Raw genomic sequence first — 17,541 nt, forward strand, 5'->3', positions numbered from 1 at the left:
TTTATTTATTTATTTATTTATTTATTTTTGGAAGAGAGGTCTTCCAGTAGTGGCCCATGCTAGCTACAATGCCGTTATTGTACTGTGGGACAGTAGGGTGATTGTCTTAGCTTCATGTTCTGCAGATTTGTAGCAGAGGATAAATAATGTAGTGACAGAGAACACATGGTTGGTCCAAGCATCCAAGAAAAAAGGTTCTCACCCATGATAATAGCCAGAACCAAGGCTTTCTCTTTTGCTACTGTCAATTTCCTGCAGACTTGAAATTCAGTAGAAGGAAGTGTGAGTAGCTTTCTAGTAATTATGCCAAAACTCTGCTGATAATAAAACTTTCAGTCAAAGCTGCTGGAGCTTTCTGTATTTGTGGCTTCAGATTAACCTACTGTACAAACCCTATAAATTATGCCATATTTTAAACTTCAAGATATGGAAATCAGTCACTGTTGTACACTTTCATTTTAGGACTGATAATTCGATTAAAAATCACTGGAATTCAACAATGCGAAGAAAGGTGGAACAGGAAGGATATTTGCAAGAAGGTATAAAGTCTGAAGGAGAGAGCTCATCCAAACTTCAGCCCCAACATTGTCTGACTATGGAGCACTTGCACACTCAGAATCAATTTTACATACCTGTTCAGACACATGTAAGTTCAAAATGCAGAATAATTAATATTTACCAGTTTCAAATTATTTACTGGGTTTGGAAAAAGAAACAAATCTGAAAGAATAAAGACTTGAGCATTTTTGTGGTATTGTGGTAATTTAGGCTTTGGAAACCATAATAAATAGTTTATGTACAGTAGAGATAATTTTATATCCTTTTTCAGGGATTGTAAAATGAGTTATGTCTTTCTAGATTCCAGCATACCAGTATGCCTCACCAGAAGGCAGCTGTCTAGAACATACTTCAGCTTCTTCCAACTTAGCTCAGGTAAAGTGTTAACACACATTGTAAAATGAAGAGAATGTACATCTTGAAGTCCTCTCTAAACTGGGGAGTATACTAATTTTGAAACTCATGGCGTGTGTCTTCACTTACCTATGTTTGTTGCAATAGTAGAAAGTTTTAAGGGGCTTACAAACAAACCAATGAACCAAAACCAGTTAGTTAATTTTGGATAACAGTGGTAAGATTGCTTGTGTAGATGTTTGGTCAGCAAATGCTGATTTGAAACACTTTTTTGCACAATTGGTGAGGGTTGATAACTCGGAATTCTAAAAAGCGTATGAAAGCACATCTACCAAGATGCTGATGTTATTCCTCCTATTAAAGTCAGAACTGAGTGACTTTTGGTTAAAAAGTGTTACAGCCCACTGAGCATTTACAGGTCATATTAGCAACCTGTTAAGTTATTAGCTTGTATACCACTTAAACATCAGATCTATCTCCTGGTAATTGCTGGAGTTGTTCCACTTGCAAGTGGCTGCTGTACTACAAAATATGATACCGCTTAAAGAGTTCTGTGCCTGCTATTTGTGGATTTCTGTTAAAACTGAGCTGTGTTATAATGTCAAATGTTTACAGTGAACTGTTGGAGGAGAAAACAGTAATGCCTTCTTTCTTAATTATTTCAGCAGTCACTTATTGATGACGATCCTGATAAAGAAAAGAAAATAAAGGAACTTGAATTGCTACTTATGTCAGCAGAGAGTGAAATCAGAAGAAAACGAGCGTCCTCTGTAAGGACTGTAAATTTCTCTAAATATTTGAATATGCTTTCCTGAGGTTAATCCTCATCAATTTAGTAATGGGTGTTTGGTTTTATGTAGTGTTTTTTCACCCCACCTTCTAAAGTCAAACTTATGGCTGTTGGGTTGTAAAACGAAGTCTATATATTAGAATTTAGGCAGATTATTTTTAGTTCAGTTTCTAAACTGTGATACAGTTCCTAATCTTAACATGCACCTGTGTTCTGTAGTGAAGAGGACTTTGTAATATATTGATGTTCAGGAACACAAGAAGCTAGCATCAGAGGTGGCTTCCAATACAACCCATAAGTATCTAATGTATAAACATGTATAATTTAAGAATGAGAGGTAAGATAAAAATCTTACACAATTTGAGAATGTTGATTATGTTAATGTAAGGAAAAGACTAATTGCATTAATGCAAGCAGATAATTAGTATCTGAAAAAAGCAAAAATCAACAGTTATGCTTAGTCTTCCCACATACTACTTTTTTTCCCCTCCCTGTGGTCACATAATTGACTTTTCAACTTCTCAAGTTGAATAAAATTAACATGTTTCTCCATACTTTTTAGCAAGCTGGAAACTTACCTTGTTGGTCTGGAAGTTTCATCATGGAAGATTGTGTGTCTAATACACTAAATAGCCTTGGGGAACAAACAAGTGATTTCTACAGCATAGATGAGACCCATGGCACATCTGTTCAGAATTCACCACCGAAGTATTTGGCTGTGGAAGCAAATACAATGTTACCATCTCTACAGACCATTCCAGAATTTGAAGAGACACTGGAGCTTATTGAATCTGTAAGTCTGTATTTATTAAAAATAAAAAATAAAAAATTAGGAATATAAACTTACACATGTGTAAAATACTTTTTAAATTACTGTATTTTGTATAGTCTGTAGTTCCACCCATACTGAATGACTTGTTTTAAAAGAATTTTGTTTATTCAGTGTTTTAGGATTGTGTGAAAGATACAGGGAGAATAATTCAGGCTATGGCTTCTGGAGGTAGAGAGCTGTTAGGCTGGCTTGGACATTGTGCAGTAATCTTGGGTAAGCATGCTAGTGTTTGGGTGTTTTGCATCTTGCCTCCTAGGATCCTGTAGTGTGGAGTGATGTCACCAGTTTTGAGCTTTCAGAGGCTGTTGCATCTCCTGTCAAGCCAGCTCCAGTAAAACTTATGCGGATTCAACACAATGAAGGGGCTGCTGAGTGCCAGTATAATGTCAGCGTTGTGCTTGATGGCAAAAAACAAAGTAGCATCAGTACCGAGGAAGAAGCGGTTTTTCCGTCAACTCCAAACTTACCTAAATTCAGCACTCCTCCTACCATCCTAAGAAAGAAAAAGAGATTGCGTGTCGGGCAGTCACCGGTTAATGAACTCAATGATGGCTTGTGTAATGATGTCATCAATGTTGCACTAAAGCATACACCAGTGAAAACACTACCATTTTCTCCGTCACAGGTGAGTTCATGCTTAATATGGCTGAACATGAACGCTGCAGTGGGTAGATTATAAATCACAAGTACTTTCTTCCCTACTTATATACTGTAGCCTAAACAAATATGTCAAAAAACTTCTTAAAACATCTGTGTAAGAGTAGATACATTCAAAAGAAATTGTTAAATAACCTGTATTTCCTCTGTTTTGAGGACTAACTGGGCGGGTGGGAAAGGGGTTGCGACGACTTATGTCTCAGTTCACACTTTCTTATGCAAATTATTGTTGCTAGAGACCTATTGTCTCTGTGACCTAATTAAGTGGTAAGGATTTTAAGGAGAAAATCAGGGTTTTGGCAATAAACATTGCAAATGTCTTGGAGTATACGTTAAGAAGAATTTATTGGGGTTTTTCAGTAAGTCTTTCAGATTATTTTTTTTTTTTTTAATTTACTGCTCATTACAGTGGTGAAGTTTTGTCCTTTATGGTTGCTTAGGTTTTTTTTTCTTTCTTATGATTAGTTTTTCAACACTTGCTCTGGAAATGAACAATTTAACCTTGAAAATCCTGCATTTACATCAACTCCAATCTGTGGGCAGAAAGTTCTTATTACGACTCCTCTACACAAAGAAATGACACCAAAAGATCAAAAGGAAAATGTGGGGTAAGATTATTACATTAAACATCTGGTGATGTTGCTCAAATAAAAATGCATTTTTCTAAACATTAAAAAATTAGTCTGCCTATATGTGTACTGTGAATGAGTTTTAAAATCCCTAACATTTCAGTACTTGTGTACAAACAAACCAGCTTCCTGTTTTTAGCTTAACAGGAAAAAAAGAAAGTGACTTGTACTTGGTTAAAATTTCTCCTTTTTAAGATACTGAACAAAATCCAGTTAAAGTTAATTATACCTGGGATAATGCTATGGTGATCTTAATACTTTCAGGTTCACTGCAGTGATATCTGTTCTGTAAATTAAGTTATTTTAAACTGTGTTTTAGATTCATTTTATTACATTACTATTGATAAAGTACAATGTTAAAAATCATGTATGAACACTTCCATGCTTGAATAGTTTTAGAACTCCCACAATTAGAAGATCTCTTTTGGGTTCGACACCAAGGACGCCAACTCCTTTTAAAAATGCTTTGGCTGCTCAGGAAAAAAAGTATGGTCCTCTCAAACTTACGGTATGTGATGACATTGTTTATTTTCTTCTTTGTTAAAGTCTAAATGCCCTCTTGTTTTTGAATTACTATAAGCCACAGCATGATCTTAGAAAGCATTTTTCCAACAATGCTGTTGTTTCAGTGACATTCCGATTATCCTAGAGGACAGCTAGAATGTGATTCAAAAATGTGTCAGATTTTGTGTTAGACTAGTATCCTTCAGCCTAGTATGGAGCATTGTCTTTTTCAGTAGTATTTGGTACACACAATAATTTGACCCATAGTAATCTTGAACACACTGGTCCTGCATTTTTGGGTTGTTTTTAAGTTTGCGTAGCCTTGCTAAGACTACCTCTTACAAGGTGGTAACATCATTGGCTGAGATTTTAATTTTAACACTTAAGCATTCTGTTTTGGGGTTTGGTTTGGGTTTTTTTTCTAAAGAAAAATTGTGAGAGAGTGGATGGGTGTGAGTCCTCCAACAGGATAATTTAGATAGAGCAAACTGGTGCAGATGAATGTGTCTGACCTTGCTATATTAAGCAACTTTCACATTTGACTTGAAAAACTGCACTATCTTTCAATCCTGTGGACTATATAAGAACTGAGTTGTTTTATGGTTTTGGTTCTTCTACAGTGGTAGGGCTGAAATGACAGCATGCTAGCATTTGGAGAACTTTTTTGATGGGAAGATGTTTAATACTGTTTTATCCTTCCTAGGGGCTTGCTTGAATGACATCTACGATTTTCTTCAACCTAAACCCCAAAATGTTAATATAGCAATTCATGATTTCTCTGATTCTTCTGGCTGTCACGGAAAACTGTTTTTTTTTTTTGTTGTTGACTATAGATAATGTTACTTTGTTTGTTTGTTCCAAATGAATTCAGTGTTCGCTCTCTTCCTAGCCTAGCTAAGTTAATGCATAACAACTTTTGGAATTCAGTAGACATATGCTTTTCAAATTCTGAAAAAATTCCAGCCAATATATATTGACTACTTCTTTTTTTGCAAACACAGAAGGTAGCTCAGAGTTTGCCACAGGGCTTGGCACCATCTGTGTTACCCTATAGATTCTCACTATGCAAATGGAGTGGTTTGGCATTCCTATTTCTGTCCGCTATTAACCTCCTGTTCAAAATCAAATTTTGAGGGCTTAAGGGAATTCTTCTCCTGTTGGTACACAAAGGGGCCATCTGTATGGCTTCTGTGAGATTCTGTACTGTACTTAGGACTATCAATGTCTTATTCAAAGATTTGTGTTAAGACTGGTGTAAATTCCTTTCTCAACAACGGTCATACTTTTATAGTACAGTTTTTTACTATGTTGGTATGCATGTATATGTACATATATGTTTAGTATATATCAAATGTTTTTATCCCTTTTGTCAGTGGATAACCATTGCTAATAAATACAAACAAGTAGTTTGCATGTCTTCTTCAATGCTGCCTTGCATTTTCTGAGGCACTGTGTGTATGTATGTGTTTTATCTGGCTAGAAATAAGGTGAAGTAAAATGAAGTAAAAAATCCTCATAGCCTTGAAATGTTCATCTGTAGTTGTTAACTACAATAGCTTAAAACCTTTTATCTCTTGCTATATTTTGCAATGTATCTTTTGTGGCCTACATGAGCTGAAAGTAGAATACAGTAAAAAATAGCAACTGACAGACTTCCTGTATTTTCTCCTCCAATTTTAATTAACTTAGTCACAACCACTTGCCTTCTTGGAGGAAGACATTAGGGAAGTTTTGAAAGAAGAAACTGGAACAGATATATTTCTCAAGGAGGAAGATGACACTGTGTATAAAAGCTGCAAACAGGAGGTAACATTACAATAATAATTTCACATAGGAAATAACTGCTTTTAAATTATATTTTACAATATTTTTCTCTGCAAAATGTTTCTTGCAGCACAACTCTTCTAAAAAAGTCAGAAAATCACTAGTCCTAGATCCATGGGAAAAAGAAGAGGTTGGTGCTCAGCTCCTCATAGAAGATAGTAGTCTAGGTGTACAGGTAAGTATTAAGCTACTGAAGAGCATCACTGGCAGCAATATTAGTATAGAACTGAGTATCTTTCATTCTGTCAACCAAAATAAAGTGTTTGGATTGAGGCTAGAAAATCACCTGCAGTTTTAAGTTCTACTTGAAGTACTTAAGCAATACTTAAACACTGGGCTTGAATTCGTACATAATTCTTCCTTTCAGGCCTCCACAGCAGGACTGGTAAAGTAATATGGATGCTTTTCAGATTTGCTGTTATAGGAAAGCTGCTTCCATGCTGGTTACCTGTAACCTTTAGCATATATGGCATGCTGAAGCTCTGTAATACACCAGGAAAATGACATTTACCCCTGTGTTTTGCATGCTTGACAGCCTGGCAGACATGTTCTGAAGATACCTACTTGCATAGCAGGCAGCATGTTTTAGCTTTTCCTGCTTCACATACTAGGGGAATACTTCAAGAAATACCAAGCACGTAGAAGATGAGGTTTGTGGGCTGCTTCTGCCTGAAAGGAATTTGAATAATTCCGCCTCAGTAACCAAGACATCAGGAGTTCAGAACTGGGACTGGTTTGGTCCCTCATTCCTTTAAAAAGCACCCCAGTATTTTCCCAGTTGACTGATTGAATAGATTAGTCTTGTAGTTTATAGGAAAACTTTATTTTACTAGTTCTTAATATATGTATGTATTTAATTCTGGAAGAGTAAATGTCTGTGACTCTTGATCAGTTATAAAGCTATATGCAAGAGGTAGGAGCCAAAGTCCTTAAAAAGAAGAGGTGCTTAAGTCATACTCCTTTCTGATTGTTATAGCTGGTTTTCTAAATTCCCTTCTTAAATGCCTCATAAACTCTACCAAACCTAAGTGTCTGCCTGCTGGGTGGTAGGTGCCCTGCCACCTAGTGGAAATTCCTCGTTTCCTCCAAGAACATCTCTCTCTTGGGAGGAGCAGCGTTGCTGCAGGCATTCAAAACAGAAACATAACACCTGGTGTTCTTAGTAATGTCTTGTTATGACATGGTATACTGTGACAGGTATCACTGATGTTCAGGTTATTGAGGTAAAACCAAGATACACTATGATGGTGTGGTATATTAAAGCCAGTGGACTGGCGAAAAAATGCTTTTCTTCCACTTCAATGAGGGATGCAGGTGCTACAGGAACATGCTGTCTTAGCAGGAAAGATAGTGTTAGTATCTGATTTTAAAAATTAAAACCGGACCAATCCTTAAATTGAAATTGTGTGTCTATGTGATAGTAAGTTAGGAGTGAGGTCTGAGGTAGAATAAATACGTAAAGGTATTTTAATGCAGTGTGAGGGTGTTTTTGTAAGTGAACAAGTACATACATATGCCACTGGTGCTCTCATCTAATTTTGCTCTCTTAACATTGCCATATACCTTTCTTCTGCTTTGCTATAATGAAGCTGGATTAATTTATTTATATAAATATTGTCAGCGTAAAAGCTTTTCTGGCATGGTCATTCCAGTGCTTCTTTCAGTTCTTAAAGCAGTTCTTCCTCCTGATACTCCTCCTCCTGATATATGAGCTTCATTTTTTTTATTCCAGTCTCCTTGTGCTCACTTTCACAAGGGTAATACTAGAAATGAATGATAAGCTTCTTTCTTTAAAACTGTTCTTTAATTACCGCTTTATCAAGTCTTGTTCTTAACAAAGTGTAATCAGCTGTAGTCGCCTTTACATGCAAGCAGCTGTCTACTCAGTACTGCCTAAATCATGCTAGCAGCTACTTGTTTTACTGTGCTCAGTATTGACTATGAATCCCAGTATAGACCAGGCTAGTTCCTCACATAATGTACTTTTTCTTTTCAGATTCTTTCCTAGTGTCTTTCTGATAATATTTGCTTTGCTTACATTTTGGCTTCTCTGATCATAGCAGTTGAAGACTTTTTTTTTCTTTTTGTTATTAAATACTTATTATTCCTTTTTCCTACCCTCTTTTTTGTCAATAGTCAGAAAATGCATATACCACATCTTTATTAACGGTACCATTGTTGGAAATACATGACAACAGATGTAACCTGACACCAGAAAACCAAGATACAAATCCAGCAAACAAAGCAAATGCAGTAATTAAGAAGAAAATGAATGCATGTGGTTCAAAAAGTGTCAAAATGGAGAAAGCTTTTCAGGTCTGGATGCAAAGAACTCTGATAGTTTTGTTCTCAGCTTAACAAAGACCTTTTTTTGTTTGTTTGTTTCTGTCTTGTACTAATGTATAGAATTGTTCAATTCAGTGATCTAGTTTTGATCAGTGGTTCCATGATCCTTATTTCTTGTTTGTCATTTGTCCACAAAGTGTCTATTCATAGCTAAGCTCTTTAAATACAACCCTGATATTTTACTGAGTCACCTCTCAGATTTAAATGTGGGGGAAAACAATGAGGATAGGATAGACCTACAAAACAAGTTTCAGTACCCAAGTCTAGCAGTAGGAAGACTTGACTCAGTGCAAACCAATCCTCTATAGCATCTAAGTTTCTCAAATCTGGCTGGTGCTTACTTCATAACAAGCTCAGTGGGATTCATGAAGTGGAGTTCATCCACGCGTTCCATTTGGTAATTGTTCTTGTAATGTGCCTGTTCTTGTACTTCTGTCTATTTTCTGTACTGTTAAAACTGTGGAACCTATTTTTCCCCTGTGTGTGTCTTGCCCACCAGGTTTAGGGAGAGATTCTCTTTGACCTGACTTGGTACCTCTTCCAGTTTTTCCCATAGGGAGTTAACATGTAAAATTTTTGTGTCTTCTCAGAGTATCTACAGCTCTGTATTAATTAGAAAAACCCAAACAACAAGAACAAAAAGAGGCAGGGCACCTGGAGCCTGGTCTTCCATGTCCCACTTAACTGCTTTAACAACAATGTATTTTTAAGAATAGGGGCCACAATATTACTTTCTGATCCTTTCTTATGAGAAGAAAGAACGAACCTCCATTTAATCATGATACTCCAGAAAAGGAATTAACTGCTGTGAATTACAGCAAAGATGAATAAATCTATCTGGCCCAGAACTATGCTCTTGCCAGTACTTAAAAGGGGAGCTAAGTCATACTATATTCACAAATATTCCCATTGAACCACGTTTCTCTTCTTGTTCTTTCCCCTGAGAAATTTCCGCTCAGTCTAATGGCCTCTCTAACCATGAGTCCTTTCTGTGAATCAAGTCCTGCTAAATTTCTAGAGAAACTCAAATGGCCAATTTTCTCTGTGCATCTATACATGGAACTCATCCTTTGGATCAATTTCTAGTTCAATGATGGAGGGAGAGAATATTACATTCTTCATTATGCTACAATCTGCTAGTGTCAGGTCCAATTTAGAGCTGCTACAAATTGGCTTGAGATTCAGGGAATCATGCAACTGTGCATGAGGGTTTGCCTCATGGAAGAAGCAGGACTAGTGGCTCAATTATTCTTTCATTCATTAATTTTATTCCTAATTCCTTTGCTATTTCTAATGTATTCCCAAAATATCCAACCATTTTTGCCACAGCTGCCTCTTTGATTTGGTGAGGTCCTTCACAGTATTCTTTTCTTGCTGCCAAACCATTTTGCCTTCCTTGGTGTCTCCAGACAGCTGTCAGTAATGTATTTTTCTGCCTGTTGAACTGAACTTAAAGGGGAAGATATCCAAAGAGAAGATGACTTAATTAACTAACTTCCCTTTTATGTGTCAATTGTTGAACTAGTCTCTTTTTAAGAGTGTTTTTCATTTTGTGTGTTAGAACTTAAAGCCTAACACAGATGTGATGCTGGGGTGCTGGGTTAAGGAGTGGAGAGGAAGCTCTGTCACAGGTTTTAGGTCTTGTCTTGTAGAACTGAATCCTCCTCAGTAAAATACAGTATTGCTAGGCCATGACAATATATTATTACTCTGAAAGGTCATATGAGAATTTCTCAAGTATTTTAGTGAAAAGAATTTTTTTAACTGAATTTTATTTTATGCAGTCAAATTGTGAATGGGAAGCAGTTGTTTATGGAAAAACAGAAGACCAGCTTATCGTGACTGAGCAAGCCAGAAGATACCTTAGCACTTACACAGCTACCAACAGCACTTCAAGGGCTCTGATACTGTGATGGTCACTGCAACTGTCAACCATCTCTTTCCATTGAAACTCACAGAATGGTGAAGGCGATTCCAGCACAGTACTTGTGAATTAAGACATTCCTTTGAGACAGTCTGTCAAGGGAAACCTTAAAGCTACCTTAAAGCTTCCTTTCTTCTTTTGACTGACAAAGAACAGACATGAAGCTCTCATATTCTCTACAAAAGGATAGTACAACCAGTTCTGCAATGAATTTCTTGAATATTAAAAAAAGTAACACCCTAAAGTATGATGAAGAATGGCAAAATACATTGCAGTACTGGCTACATACAGTTTTTAGGCCAATTTTCATATTTATTCTTCTGACTTGCATTGCTTTTTTCTGTTAGTGCATTTTCAATATAGAGTAGGTGTATAGGTTGTTACTGGTTTCCAAATGAGCAACATACATGACTGAATGTGCTTTTGCTTATGTAGCATTTTCCTAGTATATAAAGAAACACAATGAAAAGGAGTATAAAGGAAGGATAGAAAGTTGCACTACTAATTTTTTTGGTATGCTGCAAAACAATGAAATTAACTACAGTGTTAAATATATTTATTTGCAAATGGTACTAGAAGTAGGCAGAGGGGGGTGAATTAGGTTTTAGTGTAAAGCATCAGTATTTTCTTCATAAATCTCAAAATGAGATGATTGTTGAATGTATTGTACAGTATGTAGGAGCAGGGAAAATTTTGTAAATTGGAAAGGAGTCTGTTTTTATAATTTATTTTCATTTTAAAGCTTAAATGTAGATATTTATATGTATGCAGGTTGTCTAGAAGCCAATGTTGTTTCCTGTTAAAACAGCTAAAATTCAAAAAAAGGACAAGTTTAAAGTATGGCATAGCAGAAGAATTACAGTGGTGAAGTGTACGAATCTATCCTGTAAGTTACATCTACATAAAGATTGCACTATAACCCTTAAATCATGTTGGTCTACAAAATAATTACAAGGTATACCTGTATTATACAGCAACTATTCCTGTACCTTGTTTAACTGTGTTTAGAAAGGAATGGTGACCCAGGAGTACTTCATCCTGCATAGGAACTAAAACCTAGTGCATTTAAAATATATATAAGAAAAAAAAAAGAAAAAAAAAGAAAAAAAATGGAACTTGGCACCTTGGATCTCAGAACAATTGTATCTGCACTTAAGTTTGACCATTATATACTTACTGTATGTTTGAAGAGCAAAGAGAACATTCTTTTATTTATAAAAAATCTTTGTCCTTATTTAAAGGTATACAGGTCACAACAGTTGCTTTAGTTGCCTATTTTAGGTATTTGCACTTACTTTATGTCTCTTTTCTTGTTTTTGAAGGAATGTTTTGGTTTGCTTTTGTTGTAGAGATTTATATGTAGTTAATTCGAGCAAGTTACAATGGTGTGCTATCAACAAATACTGACAGGTAAATAGACTTGTACACTGTAGTTTTAGTTATTTATAATTCAAACACTCTTCCTCTCCACTCCCGGGTGTGCTGCTACAGATAGTGGCAGAATCGGCTTGCTGCTATGAGAGATGGAAAGAGCGAGCATCATATGCACTGTATGTAAAATTACAAAAATGATGTCAGGTTCTCTAGTTAACTTTATGAGATCAACCAGTACTATGCAGGGTGTGGAAAGTATTCCTATCACTTTAATATCGAAGATGGCAGAGAATAATTTATTAAGGGAGAATTTTAACATGGGATGAGTGGCACAAGGAAGGTAATGGGTTATTAAACTTTTTTTAAACATCTCAAAGGTTATACAATCCTTATTTTTAGGAGCTTTTTGATATTAAATATTTGCCTGGCTATGACAGTAGTAGGCACAAACATTTTTAGCAGTTTTTAATTCATATCAAAATTTTAAGGGGGGGAATCCTGTATAAACAAGAGATCAGAAAATACCCATCATGCCAGGATTACTCCTCACCTAAGAAGATTGAGAGGGGGCAATTGAAATTCTTGGCAGTCCTAGATTTCGGTGTGCATTACCAGAATGGATTTTACAGCAACATTAAATGCTGGAGGCAGCACTTAATTCACAAAAAATGAAATAAGTCATTATAAGAGAGTGAATATCTAGAATCTGGATGATACATTTCAGTAGAAGTGCTATCACCAAAACTGCCTATACCAAGTTTAAGCATAGATTTATGGTAAGTAGTATTAATTTGTGTTGGTATTGGTTGGATCGTTCAGTTAACTCCTACTTTGTTGCTTTAGCACGAAGGTTTTAATCTTTCATATGTCAGGCATCTTTTATTACTTTTTGAATGTTGTGTGCATTTGCATTTCTTTCAGTTTATAAGTAGATTGTACATGCAGCAGCCAAACTTGCATGAAACCTAAATACATATTACTCCATATTTTTGTTTTAAGGTTTGACATAATGTGCAACAAATGCCTTGTTTATCCTAGTTTTTGTTGTACTACAAACTTTTCTTTTATGTAAGAGAATCTCACATACAATACAGACCATATTAATGTCAGAAATAAAGCATCTATGTACCAGGTTACTGTAAGTGCCTTTTATTTGAGAACTGAAACACTCGGTGCTCATTAAAGCAACATGTATCTATATGTGCATGTCAAACTGAAAGTGTAAGCTGTGCAGTATGATACCCCTACTCCCCCAACTAGTACTAACAAACATGTATTACTCTGAATTAGTGTTCGACTGTGACGCTCTTACTTTGCTAGAAACATGGACATTCAGTAGACAATATCATCTATTGCCTTTCCCGGTTTTGTGACAAAATATAAATGCAAACAATTAAGATAATCTATTGAAGGAAAAGTTAAAGAGGGACTAACACAAGCCAGTTCCTCACAAATATGTCCTGGTAATTAGTATCATCTAGCTTTAAGTTGTACGAGCAAACTGAGTGTTACTGGGGGTTTACCGGGGTTAGGGCTGTCACAGCCAGGCCACTGTATGAGTATTGTGCAGACCTTGTGTTTGCATGTGTGAAGTTTTCCATTGCTTGGACAAGCAAGGTGGGCCAGCTGTAGAGCATTTATTCTGGTCATGGCTGGCTGCTGACATCTGAAATTGAGGCAAAGGGTAGGCAGATGAAAGTGAAGTCTAATGATGTGACTAGTTCATTTTTCTATGGTAGCTTTGCTCAGTGAAAGCAAGCAGAGCAGATGGACAGCCAGTAAGGCAAACTTGAAAGGAACTATAACCCTAAGTTTGATTATATGAAGACTGGAAGCTGGTCTGACTGGTCTGACTTCTACTTGGAAGAAATGGTCTTTAAAGAATTGATTGGTGAGAGTAAGCCCAGTTCCTACCATCATTATTATGGTTTTACATGAAAATAACTCTACTGCAGTTGTACCAGACTAAAACTGATGTGAAGACCAGGTTGAATGGGGTTTCTAGTGGAAGGTGTCCCTGCCCATGGCAAGGGTCTTGGAACTGGCTTATCTTTAAGGTCTCTTCCAATCTAAACCATTCTATGTTGTGATTCTATATATAATCTTACATTTTTGTATAAGGTAAAAATCCAAATGCTCATAATTACTGTATTCCACTTTAATGGTTATGAAGAAACCTCCACAGAGCAGCTTCTGTTTGCATCTGGAGTAAGAGATGTGTAATACAGCATACTTCAGGATCAGCCTGTGTTGGTGTTTTGGTTTTCTCTTTTAATTTCATTTTCTTTTCTGTATCATTGCTGTGTGTTTTGTGAGGAACAGAATGGAAAGGAGTCCTCTGATGGTGCCTGCCGTTGCACTGGGTCACCCCAGTGGTAGAGTTGTTACTGCAAAGGGAATTCTGTCTGTCTGCTCCTATCTTTTACAGAAATTTGGGTTTCTTTGAGTTTATTTTTTGAGACTCCTCTGGATTATTTACCTGACTTCTGTTTTTCTGTGTTGCCACAGCCTCTGATTACAGAGAAGATGGATGTTAATGGCCTTAGTGCAAGCAAGATGGGGATGGCCTGTGTACTGGATGGCAATGATATATGTGTCTTATTCCAACGGGAAAGGGTGCTTTTGTCTTTTGGGGAGGGAGAATTCTGCTTGCTTAGCGTTTACTTCTTTGCTGACTATTGGCCAGTTGCTTGATCTTAGTTACTCCTTGTAAAACTTATGTTTGGTGGTTGCAAAACCAACAGAGCTTTAGAGCACTCTTCAGTGTGTTGTTAGCTATTCCATAGGTTAAGAAATACTTGCTTAGTTTTCTGAGAGTATTAAGTTCGTACACCAGTAGGCATTAAATAAAAAAACCCAAACAAACCAAATCCCCAAACCCCCAATAAAACAAACCCATAAATCAGACAAAGCAAACCCAGAGAAAGCTGCTCATTGAACAACCATGCTCATAAGCAGTGATACAGAGTGCCTCCAAAGTCTTTGCAGGAGCTGTATTGCATAGTTCATTCTGTTTATATACGTTACGTAGAAAGACAAACTTTGGGAAAGCAATCAGCTTTTTAAATCAGAGCAGTTCGGGATGTTTGCATGTATGAGCAGGGATGAGTTGGCATGATGTGGCATATGAGAGAACAGCATCTCTTTTTGCCTACTTCTCATGCTGTCAAACGTGTGTTTGTGGCAACTTGGTGCCAGAGAGGACTTGCCCTGGCATCGGAGCTCAGGCTGCACCCTGCAGCAAAGGAGAAGCACATTAGCTGGGCTGAGCGGATAAATCAGCCGCTGGCAATTTACAAATGAATGCCACGTTCTCCTCAGCCATACGGAATCGAGCGGATCGGCAGTGTCTGGAGGGCCTGTGTCACCAGAAGTAGGCCAGTTTGTGCGTCGTCCTGCACTGGCAAACGGCCAGGCTTTGTGTGCTCCAGACACCAGATGGGAAGCAATTATGAGTGTGACAAGCGGGTCATCTGGCAGACACTCTGTGGACCTGCTGCCGCATAATTTTTGGCGGGAAGAGGAGAGTTTTTTCTTCTCCCCTCCTGCTCCCCCTCCTTTTTTCAGTCCTTTAGTGAACTTGCAGTGACCGGGTATGGAGCATCCTGTGTTTGCCGAGTTCATACTCCTTTTGTGCGCTTGCTGGTGCTTACCAGCGTGCAAGTGTTTTTTCCTTGGCCAGCAGTAAGCAATGGTTACACTTGTGTTCGTACATTGTGCAGTTGGCAAATACTGGCCTGCAGTGCTGGCAACACTGATGCTGTAGCAACTTGGCAAAGCCAGGCTGGGGTGGGAGGACTCCAGCCCAGATGAGAGAAAGAGGGAGCCTGGAAACTCCTCCAGCACAGACCTGGTCATCCAACAGGGAGCCCAAGGGAGAAAGAAACCCAGCACTTCAAGACTTCCCTCTCTGTGTAGGGCCAGGTGGAGGGGGTGGACCTTTTGGCAGCTGGGGCCAAGATGGGACCTTGTCAGTTTGTCCTTTGACCGAACTCACTGGCCTGTGAAAGGGGAGTTTTGCGAGCCCGGACAAATCAGCTTAGCTGGCTCCAGCTGAGTGTGACAATGCAGCCCCTCAACTGAGAGCCTGTCGCTAATTGCATTGGGCAAATGTGTAAAACGTATTACATCTTCCATTGCTTTTGTCCAGTGTCCTGGGTTCAGCTACAGCAGTCATTTTTTCTCCTTCTTAGTAGCTGGTGCAGTGCTGTGTTTTTGACTTTCAGTCTGGGAACAATGCTGATAACACCGATGTTTTTAGTTGTTGCTCAGTAATGTTTACTCTGACCAAGGACTTTCTCAGTCTCATGCTTTGCCAGAGAGGAGGGGAAGCCAGAAGGAAGCAGAGGCAGGACACCTGACCCAAACTGGCCAAAGGGCTATTCCATACCACAGCACGTCATGCCCAGTATAGAAACTGGGGGGAGTTACCCGGAAGGCCCAGATCGCTGCTCGGGTCGGGCTGGGTATCGGTCGGCGGGTGGTGAGCGGTTGGGTCCTTTTCCCTTGTTATATCCCTTATCATTATTATTGGTAGCAGGAGTGGTTTGTGTTATACCTTAGTTACTGGAGTGCTGTTATCTCAACCCGTGGGAGATACATTCCTCCGATTCTCCTCCCCATCCCTCCGGGAGCGGGGGGAGGAAGGAAAAGGGGGGGAGTGAGCGAGCGGCTGCGTGGTTCCAAGTTGCCGGCTGGGTTTGAACCACGACATCCAGCCCGCTGGGGAAAAGTGGCAAACGTGGCCTGGGTCACCCGAGGTCACACTTTTGGGGTGCAGCTGGAGACAGCAAAGGTCTGAGAGGCACCGACACCAGAGAGAAGAGCCAGGGCTGGCTGCGGTGCAGGGCTGGATGGCAGCTGATGCTTCTCCCTATGCAGAGCTTGGTGGCAGCGGGTGGCACCTCGTTCCATCCCTCAGCAGGGGCTCAGTAGCAAACATGGATGTAAATACATGGCAGGGGGAATTTCTTTGCACCTGAGGTGTTCCCAGCTCATGTATATAGTGAATGGCCCTCAGCAATGTGTCTGTCTATAGCTGTAGAGTTTGATCTAACTCTGGAAATCATATTCAAAGGAGATTGTAGGTCCAGAGCCTCAGTTCAGCTCACAACAGACGCTGTCAGTAGTTTTACACCTAATCTTTGCCTGGAACTCATCGGGGTCTCTGTTTATAACCTGGCCTGGCCCTGCATGGGTTAGTGTCACATTCCTCTCCCTTGTGTTTCTCTCATTTCCAGCTTTAAATGAGCAGGTAACAGCCAGGTAAGAAGAGAAATGTTGCAAGAGCAATTTCAGGGGAGAAGCAGCTGCAGCCTCTGATCCTGTTCAGCTTCCCACAGTTGGGTGCCCGGCTCTGCCACAAAGGTGGCACGAGCACTCCCATTCCAGCCCGTGTTGTCACCCTGTTGCAGCTCAGTTCTGGGGGTGACAGCCAGCAGCAGGTCCAGCTATTGGCAGCAGTCCTGGTCCCTTCCAACCCAAGCCACTGTGATTTGGCCTCCTGCAAACTTTATTGCTAGAGACTGCTCACGTTCATAGCAAAGGCATGTTCTGCAAAGGTGCTTGGAGCCAGCCCTGCTTAAACACTCCAAAGTGCAGATAATTAAAAATGTTAGGAAAATTCACCATGAGCGTGCAAGGTCTGACTGTGGCAGGATGGAGAAGATAGTTTAGTTAAAATCTCTAGAGCTGAGCGAGCAGGACCGGCGGCACCCTCAAGTGCCATCATCTCTGTGTGGCTGGCAAG

General features: G+C 38.8%; 1 protein-coding gene across 1 annotated transcript; it reads left to right on the forward strand.

Moving 5' to 3' along the window:
- The first annotated feature begins 466 nt into the window (after window positions 1–466).
- On the forward strand, window positions 467–10,749 carry MYBL1 (v-myb avian myeloblastosis viral oncogene homolog-like 1). Its single transcript, XM_010013643.1, has 11 exons — window positions 467–646; window positions 859–933; window positions 1,578–1,682; window positions 2,265–2,495; window positions 2,791–3,159; window positions 3,657–3,799; window positions 4,214–4,328; window positions 6,014–6,130; window positions 6,219–6,323; window positions 8,285–8,464; window positions 10,279–10,749. The coding sequence occupies exons 1-11, from the start codon at window positions 500–502 to the stop codon at window positions 10,405–10,407; spliced, it is 1,716 nt and encodes a 571-aa protein (XP_010011945.1). The 5' UTR covers window positions 467–499; the 3' UTR covers window positions 10,408–10,749.
- The last annotated feature ends 6,792 nt before the right edge of the window (window positions 10,750–17,541 follow it).

The sequence above is a fragment of the Nestor notabilis genome, unplaced genomic scaffold (assembly GCF_000696875.1).
Source record: "Nestor notabilis isolate BGI_N333 unplaced genomic scaffold, ASM69687v1 scaffold1254, whole genome shotgun sequence".
Classification (NCBI taxonomy): domain Eukaryota; kingdom Metazoa; phylum Chordata; class Aves; order Psittaciformes; family Psittacidae; genus Nestor; species Nestor notabilis.